Below are 16101 nucleotides of genomic sequence, written 5' to 3'. Positions count from 1 at the left end.
CACTTATATATATACACACACCAACATTATCTACCTACAATGTAGATAATGTTGCAAATGTTGCCCCAGGTCAGAGCAAAGGACCTGGGGGGCAGAGCAAAGGAGAACTCCTTTGCTCTGCCCCCCAGGTCAACTCTCCATTTGCACGGTTTACAACAGTCACACTATGGTCGCCTACTTAGTGACTTTTTTGCTGTATTTTCACACACAGACACAAAAAAAATCAGCAAATCAGGTTTTTTAGAAATTAGTGATTGGCCAAAAAAATTGCTATTGGTGCAAAACTGCTTTTTTTTTATAGCAATTTTTCTGTAGAATGTTTGATAACTAATCAATGTGAAGACCATTACTACAAACAAGTTATTAAAGAAGTACTTAGACATCTTGACTGTCTACATATTCGACAGAACATTCCTAAGGAAGAAAAACAGTCTATTTATCATATAAATATTGTATTTATTTATCCTTCTTCATTTCTATTTTTTTTCATCTGTCTCCCTCCCTCTTTCAATTTGTAATTACCTGAAACTTTCTCATTATAAGGTTTATTTCCTTACCAAGCTCATATTTCCCATCTGACAGCCAAACCTGGATTTTATCCTCGTGTCAGGGCTGGTCACTCGTGGCCCTCCGCCTGTAGCAGTACGACATTTCCTCCGGCCGCTGCTAGCTGGAGGCTAAAGCTAGTTCCGCTTTTTTTAACTTCGCGTTGAGCGCGCGCAAGTAGAGCAATTTATCGCTTTTCTGTGACTTTGGCTGTTTTCCTGCTCTTTAAATAGATTACTTGCCTGTTTCCAGTCACAGAAACCCGTGTCACAGCAACACTGACTTTTAGCATCTTTAAAAATACAACATGTAAAGCAAAATACAACCGGGTGGACGGAGGAGAACTCAGTCGGTGTTTGGATGTACTCACCGCTTGGACCTGGCTTTCAGAGCGCGATCTGGAGAGGAGAACTTTCTGATTTTTTGTAAACCTATTTCGATGCTTTAAAATTAACATCCATATTTTGACAACTTCCTGTTTGTTGCTCAGTCGGAACACCCGGACCCGAAGGCTCCGCCGCCTCTGACGCCGCAGGCACCAGCTGAGACCCAGATCCAGGTTCTGGTGGACCGTAGAGCCGCTGTTAGCAAGGCTAACGTTTGAGAAGCGGAGAATATGTCCAATATGAGGTTTAAAAAATCCTGCTGGCTCGGATATCTTCTTCATCATCTCTCTGGCTCTTCTTTTTCTTTGGTTCCTGCGCTCCGCTGTCAGACTTTCTGTTGTCCGCCATCATGAGAAATCCCTCCCTGAAGCTCCGCCCCAAAGCGTAAGAAACTTGGACCAATAAAAATCAAGCATTCATGATGGACGTTTGCAAGAACAAACCAGTTTATCAACAACACCCCCAAAATCCTCTTAGCCAGGGATCAAATTAAAGCATTCTAACCTTATTCTTGCACAAAAATACAACGCATCGTTCGGGCCCCCATCGCGCCGGGCCCTGGGCTGGGGCCCCGGTTAGGCCATGCTAAAGTCCGGGCTTGAATTCGAGGCACCATTTGTTGTCAGTCACGTGGTATTCAGCAAAAAAAAAAAAAAAAAAAAGAAAAAAAAGAAAGAAACACAAACATGGAAGTGGGGCTTCAGATGTCCCATCACTACTGGAGGGCAAAACCTGAGTGATCATGAATTAGTAATAAAATAAACATCAAACCTGTTACAGACTGGTGCCTGAAATGTTTGCCAAAACATTAGTGGTCCTGTTGTTGCGAGAAAAATGATGTTTGGTTTTGATCTATTCCTCAACAGTTTCTCTGCGTAATTTTCCAATTTGCTGTGGCACACTGCCGAAAATTAATAATGCCAACATCTCCAAATGTTATTCACTCTTCTGCGTTTTAAAACGGATGTTGTAAGCGACGACTTCCGGTGGCCATAGCGTTGGCGTTTCAACGTTAAGGAAAATGGCTCAGTCTCGACGCGGTTGTTTTTCTTCAGTTCCTACTTGTTCACGTGAGGCAAGAAAACAACCGTATCTGTCCTACCATGCGGTCCCGTCGGACCCGGAGCAAAGGAGGCCATCAGAAGAGACGAGGGTCCGAACTCCCGCATGAAGCCGGGCAGCACTTTAGTAGGCAGCCGCCATTTCTCTCAGGAGGATTTTGTCAGCGGATCCACCACCAGGCGCCTGAAACGTGGATCTGTTCCCTCTCTGTTCACCTGAAATAGTTTCAGCTCCCCAGATTAGAGGGAGTCTGTTCTGGAGAAACAGCAGCGCGTCTGATGGCAGAAAGCTAGCCTGGCTAAAGCTAGCCTGGCTAAAGCTAGCCTGGCTAAAGCTAGCCTGGCTAAAGCTAGCCAGGCTAAAGCTAGCCAGGCTAAAGCTAGCCAGGCTAAAGTTGCTGCGGTGGTGGACCACATCCTAGAAGTATTTTTATTTAAATTATTATTTTGAATATATGGATAAAACACTCTATTTGTGTATTTAATAGATTTTATTTGGCCAGTTGTTTCTGTTCAGCTGCAGAAGCGTTACAGAATCTGAGCTGCGTGCTGCGCCACTGACTGGTTGGGTCATTTGGTCAGTTGTAGCTCTAAAAAGAAGAGTAACGGTTTTCTGACAGCTTCTGAGGAGAACAATTCCTAAAGAAGGACTCCTGTCTGTTTTGTGAGTGCAACACATCCTCCTGTGGGTAAATATCAAACTAACATGGAGCCGTATACATTTGTCATGTTCGATCATTTGAGACAAACTAATACTACAATTGTGAAGTCTGATCATAGACATTATACAACACAAGTGTTTAGTTATAACCTGTCAAGTCTCCCGTTTCTTTCCAGGAAACTTCCGTATTTTACCTCCCTCTCCTGCCTGTATTAGTATTTTCCGTAATATCTCGTATTGCCCCCCCCCAATAGGGTTCAACATCAAAAACACGCAAACATTTCATACACACAGAAGAAAATTTACATTTACATGTTCCTGTTTATGGGCTTGAGGTTAAATTTGGGATTATTAATATGCTGTGGTAGATTAGCTTCCGCGTGACGTCATGCTGCAACGTGTGGAGAGATCAAGTCAATATGGCTACCGTGACTCTGTCTGGTCAAGGAGAACGTCTTGCTGGTCATATTTTCTGATTTGACTTTGTGGGGTTCTCTGGATCACATGGGGCAGTTGGAGGCCAGACTCCAGAAAGTGGATTTGTCTGCCACACTTTTTAGCCGTTTCTGTGCCTCTGATGACCAGTTTAGCTTCTACACCAAATTTCTATCTGAGCATATTTTCCGGATGTTCTGGCAGTCCATTGCACCCTCTGCATCCTGCCTTGCGTAGTGAAGCAGAGCGCAGAAACTAGGACAGGATGCGAGTGCTGCAGCCGGCCTCTGATGGACGAGTTCCTCATCTACTCTTTCTGGTGGCAGTGGCCATGACGGAACAACTTATTGGTGACATGTTTCAGGTCAGCGTTGCTACTGTCACCTGAGCCAACCACCTCTATCTTGTATTCTCTCCCATCAACATGTGGCTCAGTCGTGAGGAGGTGAAAGCCCGTCTGCCTCAGAGGTTCCTGAAGTTGTCTCCAAATGTCCGCATCATCTTGGGCCGCACACACGTTTCCCTGGAGGCCGTGCTGTCTGAACGGCTCTGCGGCTCCAGGTGGCGCTGCGCTCTGACGGGCCTGCTGGGAGCCGCTGGCCTTCATCTCAGCGCTGCGTCTCTCACGGAGACGTCACCACGGTCAGCGGACTGGAGCCGGCCACCGAGTCGTGGCACAGAGAGGCTTCACGTTGGAGCCAAACTCTCCGTTCCACCATGCAGGCATCCTGACCAGTTCGGCCAGTCAGGCGAGACCCGGGCCGTCGCTCGGCTGCAGACGGTTGTGGAGCGAGCGATGGCCAGAGTTCCACATCTGTACACGATCCTGCTGTGTTCTGGCAAATTTCCAAAATGACCAAAACTCCTAAATCGTTTCTCGGTGCTTTGGATTTGAACTCAGTTTTTCCAGCTCAACATGAAGAAACCAACTAAATAGAAACATTTTCAGTTGGCAGCATGCAGGGTATTTATGCTGGTCTTGGAAAACCTTCTTTCCTGCCGTTTTTCTGCAATACTAATTCACAGTAAATTTTCCATATTATAATATAATAATAAAAAAAGTTGAATTAGTGGCGACAGAATAAAGCCGGCGTTGTGTGGAGCAGCGACGGTCTGCTGGGTGCTGCAGCGCCTGGAGCCACTGAGCGTTTCTTCGAGTCGTTTTTGTTATTTAGACAAGTCGTCTGCTTTTTCCTTTTCTCTCCATAAACTTCAGATGCTCTCCCTTCTCGTCGTTTGTCTTGATATCTGCCCAGTCCTAACAGGAACGCGGCAGTAGGGGTTATTTTCTCTGAGGATCTGCACTAAACCCTCTCAGTGTGATCACTGTTTTCTGGATGCAACTCAAAGAAATGATTTGAAGATATTTTTCTCTGACGTTTCTATTAATTTAATGAATTTCAGAAGGAGATGTTTTAAAAATGAGAGCCAGGTGGTGGTAGAAAGCTTCCTGTCTCGGTGACAGAATGACAAAGTGACTAAGGCCAATTAAAAGGGATGAGATCATAGAAAATGTTCATAGACAGGTCAGTCAGTAAACCAGCTTCAGTTCCTGTTTTCATTCAGACTATTCCAAGAATACCATCAGCTGCTCGGAGTTTAAACAGACATGGAGTTTAGATACATGGTGACTCGGTCTAAGGGACACTGGACCAGAGCCGGGTCGGCACTTCTGACCTCAGTCTAATGGGTCTGGACCTTTTGTGTCTGAAGTTGACACCAGCTGGTTTCCAGTTTGGTTTATTTGGGATCTGAACTGGTTTATGTTGGAGGCTCGTGTTTCAGAGCTGGTTCTGGTTCTGGTTCTGTTGTTGTAAGGTGGCCCATCTGCCAGCTGAGGCTTGGTGCCAGCAGAGGAGATGTTCTAGTCCGGTCCGGTCCGTTAATCCGATGGTCGGATGATGAGTAGTAAACATCTTAATCCGGCCCATCAGCTTAACGCACATTTACCTTCCTCGGACGCAAAGTTCTGACCCGGAGCGGAACCAGCAGGTCTGGACCAGAACCAGCAGGAAGCTTCTCAGTAAAAGCTTGAAGCTCTTTGAGTCAGACTGACAGGAAACGGAAAACAGTCAAAACAGAAAACACTCATCTATTATGAACAGCAGGGAGACAGGGGGTGTGTCCATGTGTGTGTGTGTCCATGTGTGTGTGTGTCAGTGAGTGTGTGTGTGTGTCTGTGTGAGTGTGTGTGTGTGCGTGTGTGTGTGTGTCTGTGTGTGTGTGTCTGTGTGTGTGTGTGTGTGTGTGTGTGTGTGTGTGTGTGTGTGTGTGTCCTGTCAGCTCCTCCTGCTGTAGCTGTTTGTTCACAGAGACATGAATGATGGAGGAGCAGTGAGGCTTTCTGCAACGCTCAACACCTGCTGCTATTAATGTTTACACACACTCACACACACACACTCACCCCAATACATACACTGACACACACACACACACACACCGACACACACACACTGCCATATTTCCATCTCAGGAACTGGTTCTGTTTCTGTGGGTCAGTTTCCTGTAGAACTGAACTAGAATCTATCTGATAGATGTAGAGCAGATAGATGCTGAGCTCTGTATGTAGATTAGGTTTCTAGACTGCTTCATTAAACTGGCAGTTCTGTGGACCGGAACCGGGTCGTGTAGTAAACCCAGGCTGAAATAGAAGTAAAATCAATAAATTGGTTGTTTTTTCTGATAAATCTCTGCAGCTCAAATTATGTTTTGTTTCTTATTCATTTTAGTTTCTGCTAGTTTTATAATTATTTTGTTTCTCTGCCTTTAATCATCTCAGATTATAAATGAGATTATAGATAAACTTTCAGTAAAACAGGTTAAAGCAGAACCATTAGTGATGACCTTTAACCTGCTGACCTTTGACCAACTGAGGGTTCTGGTCCGCTTAGATCCGGCCCAATTTTCTTGGTTCTGGTGTTTCTGTGATATTTCTGTAGATTCCTGGAGGCGTTTTCCATCTGAATGAATGTTGCCTCATATCTGCCATTTTCCAGGTTATTCTCTGAGTTGACCACCAGAGGGCAGTAGATCCGTCGTGTTGGACCTTTAAATGTCTCAGGTCACTGGATCAGAGGAAAGAGTCCCAGTTCAACAGATCGGAGTTACTGGATGTTTTGGTGCTGAAGCTTTTAGTCATCCCCTAAAGCAGAACCAGGTCTGACCCTTGACCTTCTGTCCCCTCAGATACGGCGACATGGTCCCAAAGACCATCGTGGGGAAGCTCTTTGGCTCCATCTGCTCTCTGAGCGGCGTGCTGGTCATCGCCCTGCCAGTCCCCGTCATCGTGTCCAACTTCAGCCGCATCTACCATCAGAGCCAGAGAGCCGAGAAGAGGCGAGCGCAGAAGGTACGGGCCTTCCTCACACCTGCAGAGTCTTCCTCATCCTGAGACGACTGATGATGTGAGGAGCGGCCATGTTGGAGCAGGAAGTCTGCCTTGCTAGTCGTATCTGGGGTTGGTGTGGGGCGTGCTGTGGTGGCGCAGGGGGTTAGCATGCCCCACGCTTGGAGGCCTCAGTCCTCGATGCGGACGTTGCGGGTTCCACTCCCGGTCCTGACGACCTTTGCCGCTTGTCCTCCCCCCTCTCCTTGTCCTCTTTCCTGTCTGCCTACTGTCCCAAAAATACAAGCCACTAGCGGCGCAAAAACTCTTCGGAGAAAAAAAAGTGAAATAAATAAATATAAAAATTAAAATAAAAAAAATCTGGGGTTGTACAACCCCAGATTTCCCTGTAGGTAGTGTAACTTTGGAGAGTGTCCCAGTTGACTTTCCCACTGGGAAGCTCGAATTTCCCACTTTTGAGTGCAACTGGAACGCAACATCAGAACAAACTGCTTCACCATCCAGATGAGAAGAACCAAATCTGCAGCCGTTCAGGGACCCGACCTCTGCTGTGTGTGTGTGTGTGTGTGTGTGTGTGTGTGTGCTTGTTTAAATCTTCAGTTTGTGTGGCTCCTTCAGCACCACCTGGCGCGGCCTGACGGCGGCGCGGCCTGACGGCGGTACGGCAGCAGGACTAAGCTGTTCAGGTCCATCTGCAGGTCACTGCTGCTCATTCATCCCATCATGGACGCCCTCTTGACCTTTTGACCCCTTGTTTATACTTGAGGAACATCCAACTTAGTATTCAAGTTGCTTCTCTGGGTTTGTTTTGGTTAGATCTCTTCAGTCTGAAGAGATGAAACTTCAGTCCCAGGAAGACTCTGGTGACCGTTTCACACCTCTGGTCCGGTCATCAGAAACCTCCTACTGCTCTGTAAGCCGTCTGAAACCAAGCAGCTGCTGAGATTAGCATGAATGGCTGCTGCTTCTGTACTTCTCTACCTCAGTGGTCTCAAACTGGACTCCTGCCGAAGTCCTGAAGCTTCTAGATGTGTCCCTTCTCTAACTTGACTTAAAACTCTGGAGCAGTCCAGAGAGGCAGAGAGAGGCTGCAGGAGACCAAACCTTGATGGCCTGGAGTTTGAGACCACTGGTTTAATCTGTCAGCATGTGGAGGAATGAACCAATCAGCATGCGGGATTGTTGTGACCCAGAGGACAGGCCAAGGAGCCAATCAGCTGGTGAGGTGTTGTAGCAGATTTCTGTCCCAGCCACAGTCCTCCAGGTGAGGCTCTGCAGCAGAAGCAGCAGCTCTGGCTATTGGTCAATGGAGGTTCTTCTGCAAACATCAGGTGTTTCCCTCCACCTGTAAGATCCTCATGATCAGTTTTCTGAACCTTCTCTGAGACGAAGCTTTGAGCAGCAGCTCCAGGTCGGATGTCCTGACTCCGTCCCTCTGGGTCACATTCAGCCTGAACCTCCTGCTGGAGGTCAGCTGGGATCCTCTGAATGTGCTGATGCTGGTCCAGTTCAGTTGTGTCCACCACAGCATGGTGGCTCAGATAATGGTTATCTTTGTGTCCTACAGGCATCCAAAGAAGCAGGCCAGGCACTGGTGTGTAAGATTAACCCCAACTTTGAGCTGCAACATCACCACCTGCTCAACTGCCTGGAGAAAACCACGGTGAGAACCTGAGGTCAGAGAGAACCTGCCCCTGAAGTCAGCCTATGATCTTCTCATCTCCCCTTTGCTCCTCAGAACCACGAGTTTGTGGACGAGAAGGTGTTTGAGTTGAGCTGCCGGGACCTAAGTCCAGTAAAGCAGCTGTCTTCATCTTCTTCCATCTCCTCATCCTCACCTCATGGCTTCTTCTGTTGTGGTCACAAGATAAGGAAGACCTTCAACATCCCCAACTCCAACATGTCTCTGGGTCTGCAGGGCAGCATCCAGGAGCTGAGCACCATCCAGATCAGGGAGCGGCCAATCACCAACAGGTTGGTGCAGATCCATCAAGGTGGTCATGGTTCCTTATCCTCATGGAGGTTCCTGATATTCGGGCTCCTGAGCTTCAGGAACCTTCAGAAGATAATGAAAGGTTTTGTCTGGACGATGGATGAGAAGTAGCGAGTTCTGGGGTTTTTATTTGGGTTTAGATCATCAAAAAGTTGCAGGGCACTGATCCTTGTGGACTGGAGTTTGAGTCTGCTGCTCTGAAAGAATCAGAATCTCTGAGATATTGAGGAGCTTTCAGATCCACCATATCTGTGGAGATTTCAGCAGCTGTGAAGGTCCCACATCATAGATTGATTCAGAGATCAACTTTTCAGCTGCTGAGCCACAGAGAGGCAGTTCTGGTCTGTTCCCTGCAGCAGTACTGAGCAATCACATGGCAGCAGCTGGTCAAGTGCCGTGGTCATGTGACGGAGCGTTCCCATGCAGTCAGACGTCAGGAATCTAGAGTATGTACGTCTGTGGGAGGACTGGGAATCAGCTCCTGCTTTTCCAGTTTCAGCCGAGGTGACGACTGATGGAAGATCTGCAACCTGAACAATCAGACCTAATGGACACCTGAACTGTTTTACCTGTAGGACCCGTCACCCTAATGGACAACTGAGAGGCAGGGGTGTAATACTGACTGACTGAAACTTCACAGGAGAACCACAGTACTCACAAATCATTTATTGTGTAGCAAAATCCAAATGACCAAATATTGACTCCAGATGTTAACTCCAGAATCTTCTCTTGTTTGTCTTCCTGTCCCAGTCGAGCCAGTCTGAACGCCAGGTTTGGAGAGACGCTCCCTCTAAACTGTGAGCCGCCGTACCTTTTCCCGTCTGTCGTCAGTATTCCCACACCTAACACCACTCCAGATGGAAACCGGACATCTGGTTCTCCCGACCACCGCCAGGCCAACATCGTCCGGGTTTCTGCTCTCTAGAATCCAACTGGCCGACGGGCTGATGGCGGGAGGACGTCTCAGAGCGGAACGTCTTCCACTGAAACAAAAAGACTGCTGTAATTACGTTGCGTTCCAGGTCCGGCCTCATCCGCAGGAGTCTAGGGAATCTTCAGCACAAACACTGGAGCCAATCAGTTAGGAACAAACCAACAGGAGCCTGCAGACCTGCTGGTTCTACTGGGTTGGAGGCCATATTACTGAGCCACTCAGGGTTTCCAGTGATTTTACTGGGATATCCCACTTAGGGTCATGACCCAACATTAATCTAAGAATCCCCCAAATAACCAAACATTTCCTTCTTGTTCACCACTGAAAACATCTCTAGCCCTCTGCCCTGGGAACTACTTCTTCCAGTGGTTTGTGTTCTTAACCAAAGAACAAAGAGCAAGTAGTGAACAGCTTTTAAAGACCGAAAACAGAAATTGCTGAAACTTCAACCAGCTCACCACCAGGAGGCAGCATAACGGGTGGATACCGGAGAACTAGAGCCGGGTTTCCTACAGATGATTGTGAATGAGCTGACCTTGCAGCCGTCTGCTGCTGCGACCCAAGTTTTATCTGCTGGTAAATTTGGTTGCTATGTGAGACGACATGATGGGCTGTTTGTGGTGCTTAGCAGAGAAATCGATTTGCTGTGATATCTTTATTATTTTTGAATCTTTCTGCCTCTGCATGTTAATGTAAACAGTCATGTTGAGTCTCCTGAGCTAGCTCAGATTTACAGCGTCCTCTTTGCTCTATCACGGCGCGTCTGGGAGGAAAAGGGCCGAGAGGATTTTTGTCTTTGCTGTTTATTAGAATACAACTGAATGAAATCATTTTTAAAAAATTAGTGGAAACGGCCTGTTAGCCGCTAATTTAGAGCACAGCAGCTTCTAGCTTAGAACACAGCGGCTGTTAGCTGCTAGTTCTTCTTCATCACTTCCTGCCTGGATGCTGCGTTCCAGTGAGGCAACAGGCTGGAATATTTCTGTTCATGCGAGTCATTCTGTTGTTATTAATGTTTTTATGAGATTCATAAAGGTCTTTAAAACCTGAGCGACTCTTAACTGGACGCCTCCTCCTGATGATGACCAGGCTGAGGATGGAACCTCCCCGCATCACTTCCTGGTTTCGGAGCAGGAAGTGATGATGACGATCCAGTCTTCATTCTGCTCCTGTGGTTCTGGTTTGGCTGGATGGATTCAGTCCAACTCTCTGGTTGTAAAAGATCTGCTCATAGTTTCTGGTGATGTTCTTCCATTCTGTGATAATATGAGGCTTTCAGTTCCACAGGATATTTCTCTAAAGCCATGCATGTATGGAGCAAACAGGAGTGATTATTTATCTGTTCAATAAAGACCATTATTATCACTTCTCCTGGCCTCCATCGTTCTGACCCAACCATTGTCCAACAGTCCAGCAGGTTTTACTGGACCGGCCGACCCTTTAAGACCGACTGCAGCAGCTCCGCTACAGGCAACCCCAACAGGTCCAGGTGTCCATTAGGGAGTGAAGCAACAGTTCAGTTCCTGAAATGACCTTCATAGATGACGGGTTCAAAGGTTGCTGCTGGTCCTCTGGACACTCATCCTCAGCTGATGGGGACTTTTCCATCCGGTACCATCCAGTCTGAGCAGCGCCAAGAAGTTTCTGGGTCGGGTTCTGGTCCGTTTACCCTGACAGATCGGTGACAGCAGCAACAACAGACATCCTGACAGAGCCTCGTCAGGTCTGACTTCTCGGTGGTTTTCTGGACTGGTAAACCAGTAGACCAATGAAGCTCCCCTGGTCTAATGGAGCCAATTGGCCTATTGGCAGTAGACCGTCTCCAGGAGCACCAAGCTGCCTCCAGCTCTGGCTACATCCTGGTTCCTGGCTCTCATTACTCCAGATTCAGTGGTTCTGTACGGTGGAGTAAGTATAACCCTTTCCATGCGGCGCCGGGCGCCTCCAGGTCCTCCATCCCGGCCTCAGCAGCTCTCTGGTCTCCGGGTCCGACCCAGTCGCCGACGCTGGTTCCATTGGTGGCTACGACAGAACCGGACTCTCCTGACGGCCCTGCGGTTCCGTATGCGTCTGGCTGCTGATGGTGGCGGCCGTAGTACAGCGCCCAGAGCAGCGTTAGGGTGAGCGCCATGGCCAGGATCTGCGCCACGCCGATAGAAACCCCCAAGAAACGCAGAACCTGCAGCGGCTTGGTTCCCTGGATGAAGCGGTAGACCTTCGGACCACAGCCCTGAAATACAAACAGGAGGTTGTGATTGGCTGAGAGCCCGGAGCTGTCCTAGCCAATCAGAGGTGGCGAGGCTCACTTCCTGGTGCAGGTCACTGAGGTCATGCTGATGGGCGTGGCCAGCGCAGCCGGGGAACTGATTGGTGCAGCAGGAGTCAGGCGGAAACTCCATCTCTGTCATCTCCAGCCAGTCGGTGAAATAGATCACCCCACAGCACTGAAACTGCTCACAACACACACACACACACACACACACACACACACACCTGTAAGTGCACAGGTCACATAACCATAGCAGCTCTGTGTGTGTGTGTGTGTGTGTGTGTGTGTGTTACCTGTGTCTGGAAGCTGTCCCAGGTGTGTGTGAGCCACTGGTAGCGCTGCAGGCTGTAGTCTGGCATCCGGGACTTCAGGCTTATCATGTCGGCTCGCTGGACTGAGGGCTGCGCACACACACATTTGACAGTAATCGTGGCCTCGGCCGTCCTGCTCTGTCTGCATGTTTCCATCATCAGCTGAAGGAACCGCTAGCTCAGGCTAACCTGCTGCCTCCTGCTCAAGCAGATGTTAGTATTTCAATCATTATCTCATTTAGCAGTTTAGCTTCCGGTATTTTGTATGTGTTAGTGTGGTTTAGCTTTAGCTTCTGTTGACATTTTTATGTTTGGCGTTAGTGTAGGCCGGCGGTTTTCAAAGTGTGAGGCGCGCCTCCCCTAGTTGGCGCCAGAGCACTTTAGGGGAGGCGCGGTGCGAGGGAAAAAATAATCCGGAAAAGAAACTATCTGCTTGCTGTCTACTGATGTGAGAGAAACGTCTTTTACGCACACGATCAACTCTGTGAATGTAGGAAAAAGTTGGAACTGTGGGTTACTTATCAAAATCATTTTTGCGTCACTATCTTCTTTTGTTATTTAATCGTATTTCCTCTACTCGTCTTGTCGAGTGACCGACGTCTCTATGCGACAGAAATGTAAACAATGTAGGGAGATGCGCATTTTGTTGGTGGAAAAACTGGAACTATTTTGAGTTTCTGTCGCCAAGTCCGATTATTACAAGCGGCTTTGATGTAAATTTTTTTAAAGTCGCTTGCAGATTTAATGAGTGGCGGGTTGCGCCTTTTTGGGCTCGTTTTTGAACGTGAAGTTGCTCATTTGGGCTTGGAAATAAGTAGAGACTCATAATAAATCCCAGAATTTGTCCGTCATTAAGGTAGTTTTACTCAGTCTCTCCCTGTCCATCATTTCCCGGATGATCCGTCCCGCTGTGTCTTTGTTAATGTCAAGTTAACGTATTACCTCTGAATGACGTCGAGTTTCGCGTTGCGCTCCAGAAAACTGCAAACATCGAGACCAATATGAACAGCGTAATAAACGTGAAAACAGCCACGAATAAACGTGTCCGGAGGTGACAATAATTATAATGGCAAGTTAATTCTAATTATTAATACTAAGATAAGTGTCACAAATCTGTGCAGCCATCTGAGCTGTGAGCTGCAGGAGGAGATCTGTGCTGTGACACCAAACGCAGGGCCGTAACACAGAACCTGGAGGCTGGGGGATGGGGGGCTTTAAAATCCTTCTTAGAGTTTTCCAGACAACAGTGAACCACACAAACTACTCAGGTTTTTTATTTTGTTTTTTTTGTAGTGTTTTTTTGTACAATCTCCTCTTCAGTTCAACCTTATCAGTGGAGACACATTGTTGATGTTACCATTATAAAATAGCTTACAAGAAAGTATTAACAAAGCTCAATGTGATTTTCACAGGAGGCAGCGTTGTTGTTAGCAGCTGCTGAAAATACTAAAAAGTTATTTTTAATGTAACTTAGTTAGATTACTGACTACTTGATTTGGAAAGTAACTAAGTTACTTTTTCAAGGAGTAATCAGTAGTCCGATTAAAGTTACTTTTTCAAAGTAATTATGCCAACACAGGTTTTGGCCAGAGCGGGACTGAAGGTGGAGTTCATTTAACAGTTCACGAGGGTGGGGGGTGGGGGTGGGGGCGCAGCAGGCATTGTGCTCCTTGGAGGGGGGCTCACCCTTTCATACTTTGAAAACCCCTGGTGTAGGCTACCTAAGATTTTTTGGTTAGTGGGTCTAACTTTTCAGTTAGCTGTGCCCACTGGCGATAATTACTGGCCAAGTAATAACAACCATGGCGGCCATTTAAAAAATAATTACCAGAAAACGGAAACAATATCAAGAAAATATAAAAAGTTCAAAATATGTTGGCATCAAACATTCATCTAATTGTCAATTTTAGTGACAAAAATGAATTTCGTTATGGCGGCCATCTTGAAAAATCAAACTTATCAGTAAATAATGTGGGTCTAATTATGTATGATTTGATACCAAAAGTATTCATCTATGATAAATGCTGTCAAATGTTGTGCAATAATAAAATTTCCTTGACGACTATGGTGGCCATCTTGAATTTTTCCATGGCTACCACTTTTTTTGGAGAGGAAGGGGAGGAGGGACTGGAAGCTGATCTGAGAGGAGCGGCTGGACATTTCTCACATTTCTGGTTATTCTTAGAACCGGGTCGGGCTGGAGCCTCCGGTTCTGGCCCGGCAGCTGCTCAGCTCTACTCGCCGGTTTGGTTCGGTTCGGGGAAGCCTCGTTCGGGTGGGAAAATTTCACCTTACAGGTTTTATCCAGAACAATTAAAGCAGAGCAGAAAGTTCTGATGCTAAGCCTCACTAGAGTCATTGTTCTGAGGTTCTGGTCGGGTTCTGCTGACCCCTGGTTCTGAAAACGTGATGGTTCCTCACCTCGTCGTAGGTCCAAACTGCAGAGGCCAGCTCTACACAGAAGATCACCAGCAGGCTGCAGAAGTACTGGAACACAGCAGAACACAGTTAGACCCAAACGGTTCAGAACTGGACCTCCTTCTGTCTCAGCACCACCCCAGTCCATCTGTTCTGGACCAGAACCAAATGAGTTATCAATAAGCCAATAAAACTGGAGTAGACCCGTCAGAACCAGGAGCTGGAGCTGTTCTTTAGTGAGGAACCCGACCAGAACCACAGAGAAGAGAGCAAGAAGCGGACCTTCAGAACCAGGAGCATCAACAGAACCACCATGACTGACCAGAACCGACCAGTCTGCAGGATACTGAGGAGGTCCAAACGGTTCCCACTGGTTCTGACTAAAGTGTTCGGAACTTCTAGTCTGCTGGTTCTGGAGCGAATGCCACTGGTCTCTTCAGGTTCTGGTTCCTCGCCTGGCTCTACTGGTTCTGTAAGGTTCTGCTCTGACCCGGTAGCTGAGTGTTAGCTGCTGGTTCTGATGACCCGGTCCAGCCTGCCTTGTTCAAATGTTCTGGATGTGCTAGATGTTGTAGTTCTAGATATTCTCCCGGTGCTCTAGACCTAGGAGCTCCAGATGTACCCAGCAGAGCAGCAGCAGGCGGCAGCGCAGCGCGCCGCAGTAGCCTAGCATGCTGAGGATGAGGAGGAGGCAGCAGACGGAGATGAAGACGGGGTGGACGGCTGCAGAGTAGGAGCGGACGGCGGCTTCCTCCAACCTGCAGCAGGAAACACCTCATCACCACGCTGCCACTACCGTGCTGTCAGCATGAGTCCGGACCCTGGGTCGGGTCAGACAGAACCTTATCAGACCAGCAGAGTGCTTGGTCCAGAGAGACGGTTCCGAGTGAAAGGAGAACCTCTAGAACAAGACTGGACTCACCTGGTGTGGGCTGTCAGGGTCAGGACGGAGCTCAGGGTGTCTCTGATCCATGCTGCGATGCCGAGCACACACACCGACATCAGCTGCTCACACACAGAGAGAGAGAGAGAGGTAAACAGGGATCAGGTTTTGCATCTGAAATAAATATCCGTCAGAATGTGAGACGCGCTGGGACAGATGCAGCCCGGCCCGTTTCGGTTCCTCTTAAACATTAATCTGAGTCGGAACCGGCTGCTGGTTCTGCTGGGTTTCAGCAGGGGCCCCTGTCTCCTGGCGGTGGCAGCATCATGCTGAGGCGGCTCACCCAGAGCAGCAGGTTGAGGGCGTACAGCAGGCAGCGCAGACACCTCACCGCGTCCTGCCGGGCCATGGCCCGGCCCTGTGCCGCTCACCTGGGCCCGGGACCCCGGGGGCCCATGTCACTGTGCGGCCCCGACCAGGCGCTGGCTGCTGGAACCGGAGGGCCACATTCCCTCCCCCCCAACAGGCGGGTTCTGGTTCTGCTCAGCTCCGAGGCGGAGAAGGCGGTTCTGATCCTCCCCAACCCAACATCCTTCCTTTGATTTAATCGGGTCCAACAGAACCGGAGTTCCAGCTGAGAGCACACAAACATCCAGTGATCTATTCCAGAACCTCCTGTCGTTCCAGAACCGGCTGCTAAGCCCGCGAGCTGCAGCGTCCCGTCCTGCTGCCGGTCCTCCTAAATAAAGCCGACCCGGCCGCTCCTCCCCGGCCCGGCCCGCCCTCTGTCCCTCCGTCACGCTCCGGTCCTGGGGGAGGACAGAGGAATGTGTCCGCCTCCAGCCATGGGGTCAACAG

The 16101-nt window shown here is 48.4% G+C and overlaps 3 protein-coding genes across 6 annotated transcripts in view; 1 reads left to right on the top strand and 2 right to left on the bottom strand.

Moving 5' to 3' along the window:
* ncaph2 (non-SMC condensin II complex, subunit H2) overlaps positions 1-1282 on the bottom strand; it is a 25814-nt gene extending 24532 nt beyond the window's left edge. Inside the window, exon 1 of the mRNA XM_044108402.1 lies at positions 917-1282. The gene's annotated coding sequence lies outside the window, so the exon portion shown is untranslated. The remainder of the gene's footprint in view (positions 1-916) is intronic.
* LOC122826474 (potassium voltage-gated channel subfamily D member 2-like) overlaps positions 1-9353 on the top strand; it is a 19284-nt gene extending 9931 nt beyond the window's left edge. Inside the window, exons 2-6 of one of the 2 annotated variants that reach the window (XM_044108400.1) lie at positions 6276-6438; positions 8003-8098; positions 8174-8409; positions 9004-9078; positions 9179-9283. In XM_044108400.1, coding sequence (XP_043964335.1) covers positions 6276-6438; positions 8003-8098; positions 8174-8409; positions 9004-9058 — 550 coding nt within the window. In that variant the 3' untranslated portion in view covers positions 9059-9078; positions 9179-9283. Of the gene's footprint in view, positions 1-6275; positions 6439-8002; positions 8099-8173; positions 8410-9003; positions 9079-9178 lie in introns of both variants that reach the window. The other variant, XM_044108399.1, reaches the window with a different exon arrangement.
* Positions 9080-16101, bottom strand: tspan12 (tetraspanin 12). Of its 3 annotated transcripts, XR_006369808.1 has the most exons (8): positions 15587-16000; positions 15283-15365; positions 14983-15118; positions 14364-14429; positions 11925-12032; positions 11669-11812; positions 10409-11592; positions 9080-9411 (listed from the first exon to the last, which is right to left on the bottom strand). XR_006369808.1 is itself a non-coding variant. In XM_044108422.1 (7 exons), exons 2-7 carry the CDS (start codon positions 15360-15362, stop codon positions 11239-11241), a joined length of 888 nt encoding a protein of 295 aa, XP_043964357.1. In that variant the 5' UTR covers positions 15363-15365; positions 15675-16002; the 3' UTR covers positions 9482-11238. The 3 variants fall into 3 exon arrangements, 2 of the variants coding, with proteins under 2 accessions (XP_043964357.1, XP_043964356.1); XM_044108422.1 differs by lacking the exon at positions 9080-9411 and having other exon boundaries at positions 9482-11592; positions 15675-16002; XM_044108421.1 differs by lacking the exon at positions 9080-9411 and having other exon boundaries at positions 9607-11592; positions 15587-16101.

The sequence above is a fragment of the Gambusia affinis genome, linkage group LG23, assembly GCF_019740435.1.
Source record: "Gambusia affinis linkage group LG23, SWU_Gaff_1.0, whole genome shotgun sequence".
NCBI lineage: Eukaryota > Metazoa > Chordata > Actinopteri > Cyprinodontiformes > Poeciliidae > Gambusia > Gambusia affinis.
Note: the sequence above shows the minus strand (reverse complement) of the source record. Positions and strands in the feature narration are given on the sequence as shown.